The 18,238-nt window shown below is 35.0% G+C and overlaps 1 protein-coding gene across 4 annotated transcripts in view; it reads left to right on the top strand.

The window, feature by feature from the left end:
- The window catches only part of PSD3 (pleckstrin and Sec7 domain containing 3), a 614,599-nt gene that overhangs the window by 275,140 nt on the left and 321,221 nt on the right, over positions 1-18,238 (top strand). For 3 of the 4 annotated variants that reach the window (XM_045991818.1, XM_045991828.1, XM_045991839.1), the window contains 4 exons: positions 9,096-9,290; positions 9,392-9,472; positions 11,241-11,353; positions 14,088-14,146. In XM_045991818.1, coding sequence (XP_045847774.1) covers positions 9,096-9,290; positions 9,392-9,472; positions 11,241-11,353; positions 14,088-14,146 — 448 coding nt within the window. Of the gene's footprint in view, positions 1-5,228; positions 5,309-9,095; positions 9,291-9,391; positions 9,473-11,240; positions 11,354-14,087; positions 14,147-18,238 lie in introns of those variants that run through there. The other variant, XM_045991848.1, reaches the window with a different exon arrangement.

Raw genomic sequence — 18,238 nt, 5'->3', positions numbered from 1 at the left:
TGAGAAAGGCTTGTATTGCTATATATTTTCCTTTTAGGACTGCCTTTGCTGTGTCCCACAGATTTTGAACCGTTGTATTTTCATTATCATTTGTTTCCATGAATTTTTTCAATTCTTCTTTAATTTTCTGGTTGACCCATTCATTCTTTAGTAGGATGCTCTTTAGCCTCCATGTATTTGGGTTCTTTCTAACTTTCCTCTTGCAGCTGAGTTCTAGCTTCAGAGCATTGTGGTCTGAAAATATGCAGGGAATGATCCCAGTCTTTTGATACTGGTTGAGACCTGATTTGTGACCCAGGATGTGATCTGTTCTGGAAAATGTTCCATGTGCACTCGAGAAGAATGTGTATTCTGTTGCTTTGAGATGGAATGTTCTGAATATATCTGTGATGTCCATCTGGTCCAGTGTGTCATTTAAGGCCTTTATTTCCTTACTGATCTTTTGCTTGGATGATCTGTCCATTTCAGTGAGTGGGGTCTTAAAGTCCCCTACTATTATTATATTATTGTCAATGTGTTTCTTTGATTTTGTTATTAATTGGTTTATATAGTTGGCTGCTCCCATGTTAGGAACATAGATATTTAAAATTGTTAGATCTTCTTGTTGGATAGACCCTTTTAGTATGATAGAGTGTCCTTCCTTTCTCATCTCTTGTTATAGTTTTTGGCTTAAAACCTAATTTATCTGATATAAGGATTGCCACCCCAGCTTTCTTTTGATGTCCATTAGCATGGTAAATTGTTTTCTACCCCCTCCGTTTAAATTCAGAGGTTTCTTTGGGTCTAAAATGAGTTTCTTGTAGACAGTATATTGATGGGATTTGTTTTTTTATCCATTCTGATACCCGTGTCTTTTGATTGCGACATTTAGCCCATTTACATTCAGGATAACTCTTGAAAGATATGAATTTAGTGCCATTATATTGCCTGTGTGATGACTGTTATTGTATATTGTCTCTGTTCCTTTCTAGTCTACTACTTTTAGGCTCTCTCTTTGCTTATAGGACCCTTTCAATATTTCCTATAGAGCTCATTTACTGTTTATAAATTCTTTTAGTTTCTGTTTTTCCTGGAAGCTTTTTTTTTAATCTCTCCTTCTATTTTCAATGATAGTCTAGCTGGATGTTGTATTCTTGGCTGCATGTTTTTCTCATTTAGTGCTCTGAATATATCATGCCAGTTCTTTCTGGCCTGCCAGGTCTCTGTGGTAAGTCTGCTGCCAATCTAATATTTTTACCATTGTATGTTTCAGACTTCTTGTCCTGAGCTGCTTTCAGGATTTTCTCTGGGTCCCTAAGATTTGTAAGTTTCAGTATTAGATGACAGGGTGTGGACCTATTTTTATTTAATTTTGAGGGGGGTTCTTTGTGCTTTCTGGATTTTGATGCTTGTTCCCTTTGCCATATTAAGGAAATTCTCTACTATAACTTGCTCCAGTATACATTCTGTCCGCCCCCCCCTTCTTCTTCTGGAATCCCATTTATTCTAATATTGTTTCATCTTATGGTATCACTTATCTCTTGAATTCTCCCCTCATGGTCCAGTAGTTGTTTGTCTCTCTTTTGCTCAGTTTCTTTATTCTCTGTCATTTTATCTTCTATATCACTAATTCTCTCTTCTGCCTCATTTATCCTAGCAGTAAGAAACTCCATTTTGATTGCATATCATTAATAGCTTTTTTGATTTCATCTTGGTTAGATTTTAGTTTTTTTTACTTCTCCAGAAAGGGCTTTTATTTATCCAGTCAGGGTTTCTCTAGTATCTTCCATGCCTTTTTCGAGCCCAGCTAGCACCTTGAGAATTGTCATTCTAAGTTATTATTACCAATGTCCATATTGTTTAGGTCCTTAGCCTTCAGTACTGCCTCTTGTTCTTTTTTTTTTTTTTTTTTTTTGTGGTGAGTTTTTCTGTGTTATCATTTTATCCAGATAAGAATGTATGAACCAAGGGCACCTGGGTGGCTCAGTTGCTTAAGCAGCTGCCTTCAGCTCAGGTCATGGTCCTGGAGAGCTGGGATCGAGTCCCACATCGGGCTTCCAGCTCCATGGGGAGTCTGCTTCTCTCTCTGACCTTCCCTCTCATGCTCTCTCTCACTGTCTCTTTCTCTCTCTCAGATAATAAATAAAATCTTGAAAAAATATATATGAATGAGAGACTAAAATACTAAAAGGGTGGCAAGTACTCCAGAAAAATGTATGCTAACCAAATCAGAAGAGACCCTAAATTGGGAGTAGAAGAAAGGGGGTAAAAAGGAATTTCAAAAAAATTAAAGAAAAAAAAAATATATGTATATATTAGACTGGTGAATAGAATGGAGCCACCCACTTGATTTTGGGTATATTTTTGTCCCTTAGAAGAAACTACCTCCCAAAATTTTAAAGAAGAGAAAAATATATATACAAAAATAAGGGTAAACATGATGAAGCAATGGAATATGACTATAAAGAAGAAAATTTAAAAAATAATTCTAAAAAAGGAATTGATAAGTTGGTTGGAAAAAGAAAGAAAAAGAAAGTGGAGAGAATTTGCTCAGGCTGGAGACTAGAACAAAGCCCTGTGCTAGATTTGGGGTATATTTTGATCTATTAGAAGATACTGTATCCCAAAATTTTTTAGAAAAAAAAGCCCTATGTGTATACAAAAAATTAAGTTAGGTACAATGAAGGATAAAATATGACTATAATAATGAAGGTTTAATAGATTTTTTAAAGAAAGGTATTGTTAAGATAAATTAGTTAATAAACACTAAAAGAGGAAAGAGGAATAGTTTTAAAAAATTAAAATAAGAAAAAAATAAAAATAAAAAAACTTTAATTAATTTTGCAAGATTAAAGAATCATGGGGGAGAAAGCCATGAATTCCATGCTTTGCTTTCCCCTCCTCTGGAATTCTGCTGTTCTCCTTGATCAGTGAGCTTGGTCTTGGCTGGATATTCTTGCTGATCTTTTGGGGGAGGGGACTGTTGCCATGTTTCTCAAATGTCTTTGGGGAGGCAGAATTGCACCACCCTTGCCAGGGGCCAGGCTAAGTAATCTGCTAGGGTTCACTCTCGGGAGCTTTTATGAATGCTTTCCACAGAGCTCTGGAGGATAGGAATGAAAATAGCGGCTTCCCAGTCTCCATCCAGGAGGAGCCAAGAGATCGGGGCCTCACTTCTCAGTGTGCTCTCGGAGAAAAGCGGTCAATTATTTCCATCTCCCTGGTTTCCAGCTGCACTCTGAGCTCACCTGGCCTGTGACCGAGCATTTCTGTCTCTGGCACACAGTCCCGTTTGGAGTCTCCAAACCCAGCAGATTCTTGCTGCGCTGTTCTTCTGGTGGAGGAAGGTGGGTCTCCCTGGATCTGCCACTTGTGGGGTCCCTGCTCAAAGATCAGTGGTGTGACTGTGACACAGATCACAGCTTAAAGTAAGTCCATGCTGGGAGTTCACTACTTGGCTCTGTCTCCATAGTCGGCTTCCTCACTCTGACAACTGTGAGCTCTGCTACCCTCAGACACCCTTGATCCTTCTGTGACCCCGTGGGACCTGAGACCACACTGTCCCTGCAAGGGCTCCACCTCCACTTAGCCTCTGGAGCAATTTCCCTCAGTGGAGCAGACTTGTAAAAGTTTGGATTTTGTGCTCCGTTACTCCCCAACTTGCTGGGAGCTGGCCCCTCCCCCCACAGCCTATTTTCCTGTCACTTCAGATTCACTTCTCCGCAAGTCCTACCTTTCAGAAAGTGGTCAATTTTCTGTTTCTAGAATTGCTGCTCTTCTTCTCTTTCATCTCCTGTTGGGTTTGTAGGTGTTTGGATTGGTTTGATAACTATCTAGCTGAACTCCTGTGACCTGATGTCATCTCAGTCTGCTACTCCTCCGCCATCTTGACTCTTCCCCTGGATTTTTATCTTGTGTAGGATTTTTATGAAGGAGGCATATTATTACATCTGTGGTAGCAGTATGTAGGCTTGGAAAGAATGGTGAATATATAGAGAAAAGAGAGTTTTTCCTTTGTATTTAGAGGAGGTTAGAGAAGAATCAGTAGGTCATAGGCAACTGAGAGAAGGTCTTGATGAAACTATAGAACAATAGTTTAATAAGGAATAAAAATTACATAAGTAAGTCAAAATAAACCCATGGTATGGGTTGTGAAACATACTACCTGTTGGCAGTTAGGGAACACCATTATTGGAATTCTTCAAATAAGTTTAGAATAAACATTTTAGGAGCTTGTGTTATCAGGAGAACCTAGGTAAAGTATAAGAAGACCAGTGAAGTTAAAGCTTCACTCAGTGAAGCTCAGTGGGTTAAAGCTTCTGCCTTTGGCTCAGGTCATGATCTCAGGGTCCTGGGATTAAGCCCCACATCGGGCTCTCTGCTCAGCAGGTAGACTGCTTCCTGCCCCCCCCACCCCGCCTGCCTCTCCGCCTACTTGTGATCTCTCTCTCTGTCAAATAAATAAATAAAATCTTTAAAAAAAAAAGACCAGTTAAATTTGAATTTCAGATAAATGTTGAGTGATGTGTGTGTGTGTGTGTGTGTGTATGTATGTACTAAAAACTATTTTTTGTTTATCTGAAATTCAGATTTTTTTGTGTATTTGAAATTTAATCAGGTATCCTATTATTTTTATTTAGAAAAACTGACAATCCTAGCATTAAAAAAGGTTATGGGAATGCCCAGTGATCAGACTCAATAATTTGATCTTTCTTTTGATGTTAGTGTTACCATATTTGTTTGCAGGTGTGAGGTACAGGCCCCAGTGAAGCATTATCTAGAACACAGGAAGAATCTTTTGGGTAGTCTTTCTATATTTAAGTGGCTAGTAGGAATTTCACCTTAGGAAATTGTGAAAGTACTTGATCAAGAAGAGAGACTAGGGGGAAAAAAGGGAAAAAATCAAACTACTGAAAGCATCTAATATTCAGCAGACTAGATGAACAATTTCTTTTGTATTCCAGGAAACAAAATGGGGTGTCATCCCTCCTGAGAGGGATCATCCAGTTTGCTTTATCAAGTGTGAGCGAGGCTAGGCTACCATTGTTTTTTATGCTCCTCATATACAGTGGCTCTTGTTTCGAGCTCCTATTTTTATTGTGGTTGTAAAAACATTACAAAAACCCCAACAGTAAGCCCTCTGCCAAGTTGGTGAGGTCATAGTAATATGACTTCACAGGGAGCTAGATCCTTAGAAGCTCTAGTGGACCAACAAACACTGGACTTGTGGGGCAAAGAGTGCCGAGAAGGGGCTTATAAGAGGATGTATGTATGGTGCAGTCACCCTATGCTCTGGAATGAGTTCTCTTTGGTGTCTTCCTTATTGCTGGTGAGTTTGTATTGCCATTATATTGTGAGGCTTTCTGATTTGAAAGGAGCAGTGTCTATCTCATAAATCATGAAATGGGACAGAATGAAGCCATCTAGGACTGGAGATATTTATCCTCATTGTATTCCTTATTTTCTTTTTCATTGAAGGTTTTTTCAAGAAGATCCAGAGAAATCTGATTTGAACAGATTTTAAAATTACCTCCTTTTGAAGAATGTAGGGAGAATGAGGTGAAATAGACTGGACTGGGCAAGAGAGTAGAAAGAGGGGGCAAACATGAGGAATGAGGAACAGGAGTGACTGAGTGACTGTCACCACTACACTTACAAAATATATATGCTCTTTAGGATAAGTCTCTTGTATTTTAACAAAATCTTTGCAGTACTGTATGTTTGGTGCAATTATTCTATTTACATGGAGTGATTAAATATATGCCATAAATTTGTCTTGAAAAATGAGCAGTAAGTAGCAGTTTAATTGAAAAGAAACTGCTTTCTTTGGCATTTGTTTTTTCTCCATGATAGCTACTCCATAGAGTAAGAGAATGCATGCAGACACAACTGCAGGGGTTTTCTTTTATAATTATAAAAATTACTTGGTTGTAACTAAAATAGTTCTTGGAATAAATATTTTACATTTCCACCACAAAGTGTGAGTTGCCCTTTAAAAGAATTTTCTACTACTAGTTTACATATTACAGGTTTGCTGTATGTAATGATTAATCTACTACTAGTTTACATATTACAGGTTTGCTGTATGTAATGATTAAATACTCAGTTTTCTGGTAGGATAGATTTCATAAAACTGGCTGGTAACTCTGTAGAGGAAGGTTTAGGATGAAAAAATATTTAAATGTATTTGCATGAAGATCTCATAATGAAGTAATTTATTTTAATTGGTATCTATTTCTGTTGGAAACTTGTTTAAGGTGGCTAATTGTTTAAAGAAGGGTTAGCAAATATCTTAGTTTGCCTGGGGCAGTTCCAGTTTATGTTTGTTGTCCTGGCATCAGCTATGGTTTAACATTTGACTGACTTTAAAAAATGAAGTATTCTCATTAATAGCTGCAGTAAAGTCAAGTCAGCCTGGGTTTGATAAGCCTCCACTTGGTACTTCTAGCTTCTCCACAGTGTCCTGTGGGATGTGTGAGTTCACCTGTGCATTGAGCAGAATAGTTGAGTGTAAAAGACACTATGGGATAACCTCTCTCTGTTCCCTCCCCATATAGCTCTCTTTCAAGGAAAGCATGTGGCATACTTGCTAATGAAGTGAACTTGGAGAGGAGTTGTGAGGGGTGGTTATCTCCCTCAAGTCTGGCGGTGGTTGGGGAAGTCTGGAGCAGTGCAGTTCCTAGGAGCTACCTGGTGTGCTGGCTGGGCCTAGTGGCTGGAGCTGCATTTGAGTGATAGTGTACCTGTCAGGCTCTCACTTATTGGTGATAGGAAATGGGAAATCATAAGGTACAGTAAGTGACAAAAATAGATACTGAATAGTTCTGCTTAAAAAAGATTTTTTTTGTTATAATGATTTTTGTCATTTATTGTAAGTTTACAACTATTTTTATTGGTTTTAAAAAACTTTGTAAACGGGGCGCCTGGGTGGCACAGTGGGTTAAGCCTCTGCCTTCGGCTCAGGTCACAATCCCAGGGTCCTGGGAGCAAGCCCCGCATCCGGCTCTCTGCTCAGCAGGGAGCCTGCTTCCTCCTCTCTCTCTGCCTGCCTCTCTGCCTACTTGTAATCTGTCTGTCAAATAAATAAATAAAAATCTTAAAGAAAACCCTTTGTAACAATTATGATTACATATTTAATTTTATCATCCTGTTCCCTCTTCAGAGTATCTTGGGTTAGACAGTAAATGGATACTCTACTTTTAATTCAGGTCAAGTTAAAGAACTATGTAGAGCAAAGACATGACAAGAGTAGGCTTGTGGGCCTGCCTGTTCAGCCTAGCCTGGAATGGTTTTTAAGTTTTAAAAAGTTGGGAAAAACAAAGGAAAAAACAAACAAAAACAACAAAAATAGAGGCATGTGTGACAGAGACCTAATGTGGCCTTGCCTGGAATATTTAGTATCTGGTTCATTACAGAAAAATTTTGTGTCTGGTTTAGAGTCTGTGGTAAGTATGTTGGAAGGCTATTTAAATGTCATAGTTTATCATGAATGTATCTTTCCTTAGTTATCAAGTTAAAATGAGGATTTGGAAATTATTGCATTATTGGTATGTTACAAATGGAGGATGTAGCATTCCATAGTCAGCCACAGGCTATATAGCTTGTGACTCCTTTCAAGCAGAGGTGCTCACTTTGTGGTTTGTGGGGCTTACTGAAACCCTTTCAGGAGGTTTATGAGTTCAAAATTATTTTATAATAACAGTACAGCATTATTTTCCTTTTTCACTGTATTGATATTTACACTGATGATGCAGAAGCAATGGTTTGCAGGTTTTAGCACAAATCAAGGTAGTGACTCCAAACTGTCCTAGTTGTTACTTTGTTCTTCACTATCATGCACTCAAAATAAAAACAAAAGTCAGTCTCACCTAAAACTTCTTTGATAAAGCAGTACAGAATAATTACATTTTAACCCTTGAGTACGTTTTTAATTTCATGTGTGATGAAATGGGAAATATGCATAAAGCCCTTCTTCTGATGGTTTTCTTGGGGACAGTCTTGTATGTAATTTGATTTATGAGTTATAAACTTATTGCTCTTTATGAAATGCCATTTTTCCTTCAAAGTGTAACTGACAAACTATGGTTATTGGCAGCCATTTTCTCAAAAATTAATAGAGTGAACCTATTAATACTCTAAGAAAACTGACAGTATTTTTTCCGACAATGCAACTTGAGCTTTCAGTTAAAACTTAGAAATTTGGAAAACTTTTATCTGTCACCAGGAGTTTGGTAGCTTTTCCATAATTAAAGATTTTTCTGAAGATAATAATGGTGATGTAATAAATGTGATTTTAAAAAGTGATTTTAAAAATGTGTCAACAGATATTTTGCAAATGGCCAATGTATGGTACAGAATCTTGCCTGGGTAAAAGATTGATTTAAAGTAGAAGACAAATTTTAATATGAGTACAAAAATTTCTTTGATCCTATATTGCCACTAACCTTTGGGAAACTATCACTTATCTTATTTTAGTGCCACGTTGAAAAAAAAGAATATCTATAATTATCTGGAAAGGATATTAAGTTACTTCTTTTTTTTTTTTTTTTAACCGAATATCTGTGTGAGGCTGGGTTTTCTTAATATTTTAACCAAAACAAAGTATTGGTTAGTGGCAGTGAGAACCCAGCTGTCTTCAGTAAGCCAACCATTATTCTAAATATGTAAATAATTGTTGTCTTTCTCACTAAATTTTATGTTGTTTATGTTTTAGAAACTATTATTATTTTAAATAAAATATACTATTCATATTCATGAAATGGGTTTGTTATTTTTAAGTGAGTTAACATTTAAAGTTTTTCTTTTTAAATTACTAATGCTGTGAATATCAATAGATGTAACCCACATAAACACAGAGGTGTTTGGTGTCCTTATTTTTAAAAATGTAAAGGTCCTGAGACCAAAAGTTTTGAGAACTGCTCATCAAGGGTTTAAGGAATCACTTCTTCAGTACATTGAAATATGGTAGCTGGAAATACTTTTAGGAATAATTAAGGATAAAACTATCTCATTTAAAAGTTTTTTCATTTGGTTTTACAATAGCATGGTAATTTCATCAGCTATTTTTCATTTTTGTCACATAAGAAAAACCTTTTCTTTTTTATCAATTCTCACAGCAATGCTGGGGTAAAAACAACACTGCTAGAGGCTCATTCTGAGATGGGGAGCACTGAAATTCTGGAAAAGGAGACCTCAGAAAGTCTCAGTAATGGTACCAGCAGCAACGTAGAAGCAGCCAAAAGGTTGGCCAAACGCCTTTATCAACTAGACAGATTCAAAAGATCGGATGTCGCAAAGCACCTAGGCAAGAAGTACGTTGTGTACCAAGACTGGTGTCTGAGTGTGTCCTTGTGTGTGTGTCTTTTTAAATAGCTTGGATTTTAATAACAAAGTCTATCCTGTTTTCTTATAGCAATGAATTTAGCAAACTAGTGGCAGAAGAATATCTGAAGTTTTTTGATTTTACAGGAATGACACTGGATCAGTCTCTCAGGTATGATTAATTATGACTTCTGCTCTTTTTTGCTTCCAAATAATTCTGAGAAGAGAAAGTAATGCTGAAACCAAAATCCAAGTTTTAATTCTTTTAGCCCACAGTGACTTTGTGATCTTAGTTCAGATTATACTATAGTTTATTAGACATAGTAGAAAGAAAATCATATTTTTTTATGAAATCACACATGAAATCATATTTTCCATCTAGTAGATGACATAGTAAAAAATAGTAAGTCTTGAGAAGTGGAATCTCAAAAGTGGGCCTTGACAAGTAGAATCTGTGGGAATCTGGTTTTTGGATGATCGATTAAGAAAGGCACAGATTTACAGACTGTAAAATTGCAGGTCTCCCCCCCCCAAACATTTGTTTATAATAGCCAAATAGCCTTTAAGATGATGCTTGGAATTAATTCATGAATGGAATAAAAATGAACATCAACATATAATCGGCAGAAGATATCTGTAAACTATTTCAGATAGTAGCACTTTTTGCTGATCTGTTCAAATGAAGGTTTAATAAACACACTGATCCTCACTTTTCACACCGTAGTGTACTGTAAATTTCTAAGAGTCGTGAAGGTAAAACCCAGTCAGCATTTACCTCTTATTAACTTTATAACATGTCAGAGCCTGCAGGAATTCTGAGACCATCTGTATAATCCTCTAGTTTTACAAATGAGGAAACTGTGTTTTGGGAGGTGAAGTGAGGATATTTAGGTGAGAATGCACAATAATGACTTATTCATTGGTACTTTGTGGGAATTGAGGGCATACATAGGATTTTCCATTGAAAACAAGTAAGGGTAGAGAAAAGATTGATGTTTATGCATTGTTCTCTGACGTGGTTTATAAAAGACAGTTATGAAAAATTCCAGTTTGATCAATATAATTTAACAAGCTAAGAAAGCAACACTTTCATCATATAAATAATAATGTTGTATGTTTCTTCTAATTGTAAGGTTTCTTAGAACATTTTAAAGGATTTTTTTTTCCTTCCTAACTCATGTTTAGGGAAGTGCACCCACTTTTTCAAGTGAGGGTCATTGGAATTCATCATTAATAGACAGTACTCTTAGTGACTCTGATTTAGATTGGTGTGTGGTTCTGGTCATATTTTTGTTTTTCAAAGAATTTTTATACATAAATTAGTTGGGTTTTAGTTTCCAATTTTCTTCTCATAAAAATTTAATATAATGTGATAATAGGCAAAATAAAATTAACAAAAATCTGTATACAAGATAATATAATTGTAATTTTTTTCTTTCTTTAAAATTTTATTTTATATTCAGTTAATATGTAATGATTATTAGTTTCAGAGGTAGAGTTCAGTGATTCATTTGTTTTATGTGTCAGTGGCAAGTACAATCATATAAGCAAAATGACAAACTGTTATAGTTTTAAAACATAGCCTCCATGGTTATGGGTTTGGTCTTTAAGTGTTCTTTGGTTTTTATTTGACTGATCTTTTAAATGGGTACTTGTCATTTCAGTCATACGGGGAAGTTACTACCTTCCCAGGGCTTTATTTTAAAGTATTAGCTACCATGTTACTGTTACTATTCTGTCATCTTTCGTATTAACATTTTATAGAATTAAATAAATTTATATTGAATGCCTATCTCTAGCAAGTGTTTTTTTAATAACTAGAATATCTTACTTTGTATAATTAATTTCATATTATATATGAATTAACTTTAATTATCAAACGTAAAGAGTATGGTAATGTTTTCTGGTTTCACTTTTTTTCTCTTAATTCTTTTTTTTAGGTATTTCTTTAAAGCATTTTCTCTTGTGGGAGAAACTCAAGAACGAGAGAGAGTTTTAATACACTTCTCCAATAGATACTTTTATTGTAACCCAAATACCATTGCTTCACAAGGTAATCTGATGGAAATGTTTGTATTTCAAAAAACAAGGGTTATTTTTTTCATTATAAAAGTTAAATTTTATTGTGGAAAATATGGAAGATTATACAGAAGAAAATGAAAATCATCTAGGGATTGCTAATTTTCTGGAGATAACTTTCAACAACTGTTTATTTCCTTCTCTATTTATATAATATTTAATTTCAAATTTGAATCATTAGAGTTTTGTTTTCTGTTCTTTCCCTTTCAGTTGTGAGCATATTCTCGTATCATATTTAATGGCTGCATGACCTTCTTTTCTTTTTATTATTTTTTACTTTGTTTTCCAGTTCTATAGTATGATAAGATGCTTTAAATCACTCTGAAATTTTACATGCAAAGCACATTGTAATAAATGAAATGCAGGTTTTATTTCTTCTTTCTATCCCTCTGATCTCTAAACTTCTTGAAGAGCATGTATACTTAGTTTTGGAAACATTTACAAATCTCACTGGAGTTTGTGGTGTGTCTCCAGTGCTTTGGTTTGATATTCGTTGTAGCAACACTGACCACTGACTTTGGTTTATGATTTTAATGAACTATGAGTTTATGTTTATTGTACTATTTTTAAAAAGCAACTTTAAACTATTTCAGTGTTGATGCACCCTATCAAGAGGTTTTTCCTCCATGTCAATTCCTGCAATAAATAAAATTTTCAAGGTTTGAAGTCAGGCGCATTCATTTGCAATTGGAGAATCTTTCATAAACACGAATTCTGGAATAGATCACTAGGATTAGAGGCACCAGAAATAACCATTATCTCTAGCTTCAGTCTTGCCAGTTAACTATCTAATTACTAAACCAATCACTAATCACTAAACTAATCACTAATCACCTAAGTGAGGCTATAGCTAAATTAACTAACAATCTGATCATTAGAGTCACATTCATCTCCATAAAATGGGAATTTAATTTTCTTTAGTCCTTTGTTTGATTATACTTAGACTATTTACTCACTTTTTTCATCTATAAGTTTCTATCACTTATCAGTATTGTGTAGAAAATGAAAGGGATAGAAGGGAATTGTTTTTATTAAAAGCCTCCTTTAAATCTAATAAAATATTGACATTCCTGAGTGAAATAAGGAATTTGGATATGCATACTCATCTGCCTGTTGATAAGGGTATTGGAAACTTGGCTGCTGAGTGTTTTACAAATGCTTTCAAGGAATTTATTTTAAATGTACTTAAAATTTAATAATAATAATCTGGACTGGAATAAATACACTTTTGGACATTCAATAGCATCTCCTTAGAGACATTAATAATAGAAATCACCTACTATACTCAAAGGCATACTTCTGAAAAATAAGCTGTCTTTAATTCATGAATTCAGTAATTAGGAAGGCCTGTCTTTCTGTACATTTGGCATATACAGTAAGATTTTTCTGCATCTACTACTACCATTGTTTACTATACTTGGGTTGAGAATTGCAGGAAAAGAATGAGGAGAAGTAATTCTAAGGTTTGGAAATGAGAAGCTTCTAATTCTTAGTGCTTTTTCTTTTCCTTTATAAAGTAAGAGAGAGTGATGTTTCCATCTAAATGTGACATGATCCATCTAGTTTGAGCAGCATCTTTCCCCTGAATATTTAATTTTTTAATCTTTACAGATTATTGCAGTATTTTACTTTTGGCTGATCCATAGTATCCTGGACCAGTTGACCTACATGTTGCCTTTAGTGAATTGTCAAGAAAGAGGATAACTATTCCTGCCTATATATTTTTAACCAGAGATCTAATACCCAGACAGTACACTGAAAGACCCAAATCTTGGTTTCCTGTAACTTTTGCTTCTTTCTTAATTTACATTCCTCCCAGAAAGTAAAAAAAAAAAAGAAACGGTAGCAAATAATTTATTTTCATTTCTGCATCTTTTATTATATAAGGTTAGGAAAATATAAATAAAAAGGTAAAAATTATCTCACTACCCAGAGACAATAATATTTTAATATAATGCTATATGTTATTCTAGATGTATTTATATTTAAATCGGATCATACTGCATATAATGTGCTTTTCATATAATAATTTATTGTGAAATATCTTTTTGTTTCAACAGTCAGCATACTTGCAGAACATTTTTAATGACTTAAACATATCAGGATTGTGGTTTTGGAGGGTTTTATTTACTTGTTCCCCATTATAAGCAATATTTCTTTGGATACCCTTGTATCTTGTATAGATCCTATTTCCTTAGTGTAAAGTCTTATAAATGGATTTGCTGTGTCAAAAGATACTGTTCCAAAGCTTAAGATATGTACTATCAAACTACCCTCGGGGCGCCTGGGTGGCTCAGTGGATTAAGCCTCTGCCTTCAGCTCAGGTCCTGATCTCAGGGTCCTGGGATTGAGCACCGCATCTGGCTCTCTGCTCAGCGGGGAGCCTGCTTCCTGCTCTCTCTCTGCCTGCCTCTCTGCCTACTTGTGATCTCTGTCTGTCAAATAAATAAATAAAATCTTTAAAAAAAAAAAAAAACTACCCTCCAGAGAGTTAAGAATAATATACTTCATCACCAGCAGAGTCCTACTCTCTGCACTGAGGCCCTTTTAATAATTTTTTTTTTTGTCTCTCCAAACAAATATGATTAATTGTGCTTAGCCACATTATTGTGTTTTCAGAGGTTCTTAATGTATGCCACTTTAATGATAATAAGTAGTCCAACAGGAAATAGTGAATTAATGCTTTCTTTCCTTGTCTCTTCCCTTAGATGGAGTCCATTGTCTCACCTGTGCAATGATGCTTCTTAACACAGATCTCCATGGCCATGTAAGTATAGGTGTGTGAAGCTGTCTTATAGAAATTAAAATATCTTGAGCTTATCTTTGCTTTTGTATTCATACACACTTATTCTCTCCCCTTCCCTTTTCTCATTCTTTACATGGCAAGTAGGTAAATGTAAATCCTTGGAAAAAGAAATAACTTACTTTACATGCTAACATGCATATGATACTGTCTGCTTGTCTGGAGTTGACTTACCTGTAGTGAGTGTGTTCTGTATCTTTTCTCCAGTAGATGGCAGAGACAGAGCATTTGTTTTTTGGTTAGCTATTTGGGTTGATAATATGGAAAGAGCAAATAAGTTAGAGCTGAAGATGATGACCGTGTTTTTACTGAATCTAGTAGCCAGTCTTAAGAACACAGCCTTTTCTTTGCTTCTCAGCTCACCTGGTCTTTACTAGTTGAAATATCAAAATGTTCTAATTATTGTCTCATCTTCTGTTGAAAAATCTAGAGAAAACTTAACCAGGATGGGATGCTTTATAATTATATATAAACTTTTACCTTTCATAGGTGTGAAATTTTAGTGTTTACTTAAACTGTTTATCTTAGAGAAAATGAAAATCTTTTAGTTTAATATAGGCCAGTATGTATTCACTTAGCACAAAAATTATTTCATAGTTCCAGGTCCATTTATTCTGAAGAGAAAACCAAGTTTCTTGTAATTAAAGAATCTAGGTCATCCCTTGATTTGCTATATGATTTATCTTAAAATTTTAAAAAATCACACTGAAAGAATAAAGCTTAGGTATCTGTACAAATTCATTTTCATATTCCAAAAGGACACATAATTTCCTTAAGAAAGGCAAAATGGTGCAGTTTGGACCATTAAAGTGGACTGGAGGGGAAAAGAAGTGTTCTGTCAGAAAAATGAAGAGGAGATATAGTGATAGCTAACACTGTCTTTACAAACCTCCCAACTCAACTAGGAAACTAGGAAGTTCCTTTTTCAATTTCCATGAGTTGTATTTAGAATAACCTAGTGACTTGCAGATATGTAACATGTGTCCAGCGATGATACAGAATAAAATTAGTAGATACTCTCAGGGACATTTTGGGGCCATAGCACCATAATACATCCTGGGGAAATAAAGGTGCCAGGATTCCCGCAGTGTGAGCCTTGACATGAGGATCAGAATCTAAACTCATTGGTTTGTTATGGGGATGACAACTCATTGGACCGTTCTGACCCCTGTTTTTCTCTTACCCAACAAAGCAAGTTTTCCTTGCTTTTTTCTCTGCCTGTCTTATGATGATAATTACAATTTTGTCCTCTTCTTTTCTTCCCACTTGAGAGAATTTTTGAATACTTGTCCACATATAACTTTGATCCAAGTTAGTGAGTCCCAACGTGAGGTAGCTTTGTCACGTGAGATATTTTAAGGTCTCATTCACATATGATGGGTGTGCATTTAGTGTCTGTTGACTGAGAAAATTTATAATGACAAAAAAATCCAGTAATACGTTCAATTCTTATTTAAAAGTTGAGGATCTCATAGAACTTTTGTAGAAGTTGCTAGATGGGGGATTAATTTCTATTAAAAGCTGAATTACTTTTTAGAAAACTAATATTGCTTTAATACTTTCAAATAAGTGTATATCTTATTAATCACAATAATTTTAAATATGGCAGTAAATAAAGGTGTGAAGTTTGTTATATATTCAGATAACTCAGCTTGTTTGATATCCAGACTAACCGTGAGCACCCCAGTGTTATGTACTATAATAGTCCATAAGTTCAGAACAACAGATCTCGGATTTGCTCTTGCTCTGTTTTCAGACCGCTTTTATATAATCGAAAAGAGATTAAATGAAGAGTAACATTTCTTTTTGCAACTAGAATGTAAGAGTTTATAGGTAAGGGGCAGTATACGAACAGTTTAATATTATCCTGAGTTGTGCCAATTGTACATAATTAACAATTGGCTATAGTGACAGAATTACATGTAAGAGGGAAAATAAGTACAATATTATCAAACATATTTTAATTGATTATTAGTTCTTAGCTTTGTTCTTGAAAATGTGTGCTATATACTTAGGATTGTCTGTTGGTTAGGTTTTGTATATTAGAGGTTTTTTAAATCCTTATTTACAATGCATGCTGTTGAAAGTCTATTGAATATATAGTAGTTGCATAAGAACTAACCATACGAAAATGTGTTTTCTTATCTTCCAACTCTGCATTCATTTTAAAAATAAATTTTCCTTCTAGGTGGTAAGTTTTTATCCATAATTCTGGATGTAGTTTCTGTTGCATCATGATTGCCTGATGTATTGTTACAATTTCTGTTTGACTTACTAGCATGACCCCTTTGAAGGTGAATCATTCAAAATATAAAGTGAATTATTTCTAATATCTGCCCCTTTTCACCTCCTCCCTAGGCTGTACTGCCTAGGCCATCACCTCTCATTACTTAGTCCAATGCTAGAATAGTCCTCTTGGGAAGTGAACTAATAAGCCATTTTCCTTTTCTTCTTTACCATTGTGCCCTGATAGCAATACACCAGCATGATCTTTCTACGAAGTACTGTAATAAGCTTGTCCTCATGCTCTCAGTGGGGGAGGCATAATTTGGGAATTAGCTTCTTTTGGCTTTTCTTTGTGATGAATCCTCCTTGTGGGTTTTATTCACTCTGAGGAATGATACATTGGAAATGCACTGGTATGGGCCTTTGTTCATTCTGCTAACTTTTCTTACTAATAAAATCATTGAATGTATACTAATGTAATAAATCTAATATAGTGTTATATGTTGGAATACCTTTCTGTCTTTCTTTTTATAATTTATTCTACCATTCAACAAACACTTATGTCTACTCTATCCAAATTCTGTGCCATCTGGGTAAGGATTGGATATGAATGAGACATTCGTGGAAGTCAAATCTCATTTCTGGTAGTGACTTCCATTAGTCTTTCAACTTAGAATATAGCAGGTAACTGAGGTGCTGTAGTGGAAACGTACTGGGGAGATATTTTAATTATACCTTGGATAATTGAATTTCACTAAGTAGGCTAGGTAAAAAACAGTCCGAAGTATATGCAATATTTTTGGGAGAAGTTCATGCAAATGTCATAATTTCAGTGGAGCTAAAAATGCTGATTCCCTTTTGTACCTATTTTTTAAAAAATACGAATGATGCATTATTATGTTAGCAATAGTATTGACTTGCTTTTATTTGCATGTGGTTTATTCTCTTAGATAAAATATTTTATAATTGTGGTCACATAGCTAATCTGCTGAGAAATCTCTTATTTTTAAAATGACTCTTCATCGATGAAATATGTATGTAAATTAAACTTTTGCATATACAGATAACTTTCTATTAAAACAAACTCTAGAGTTTATTTTTCTCTTATAATAGGGAACTAAGTTATATTGATGTTATTTGGCTACCAACAAGGAAAAAATTGAAAATATGAAAATCTTTTCCTTTGAAGCCTTGTGTTTTGTTGGGAAAAGTATGAATAAAGGATTTTATAAAGTTAAAATAAATTCAATACTATTTCTTTCTGAACTGATCTTCACTTGTGCATTTTTTTACTGTAACTAGCTCTCAGGTACTTGGATCATAACTGAGATTCAGCTATCTACCAGGCTTATCACTGGAGCTGAAGACAGGTGTCAGGGGCAGGACAATAGGCAGAAACTTTGCACCAGGGTTGGACCCTGAAGTGGGAAGAAGTTTTAGATGTAGACTGAGTTGTAATGAAGAGTGGGATAGATAAATATAGAATAGTTGGTCATTTTCACAACTAAAAGTCAAAAGAGATCTGTAAGACAATGGCTGCCCAGGGTCAGGCCTTGGTTAGAGGCAGTAGCAAGGACATTTATTTGTAATCAAGGTTTTGTGGCAGAAATCTATCCTTTGACACTGTGGCTTGGGATTTTTAATAGGAATTTAACCCAAGGCGTCTCTGTGTTTTTCAGTAATGGCAGGAGCTAGCCCACTCTGCAACAGGTGTAAGGGAGTTGGGGGTATTGTTCTTCTGGAGTGGTGGCTCAGTCTTGTCATCCTGTAGATAACTTTGGGATACTCTGGGTGTGTCGAATATCATCCTCAGTGGTCTGAGTTTAATTA

This window comes from Meles meles, chromosome 2 (assembly GCF_922984935.1).
Source record: "Meles meles chromosome 2, mMelMel3.1 paternal haplotype, whole genome shotgun sequence".
Classification (NCBI taxonomy): domain Eukaryota; kingdom Metazoa; phylum Chordata; class Mammalia; order Carnivora; family Mustelidae; genus Meles; species Meles meles.
This window is presented reverse-complemented; position numbering and strand designations above follow the sequence as displayed.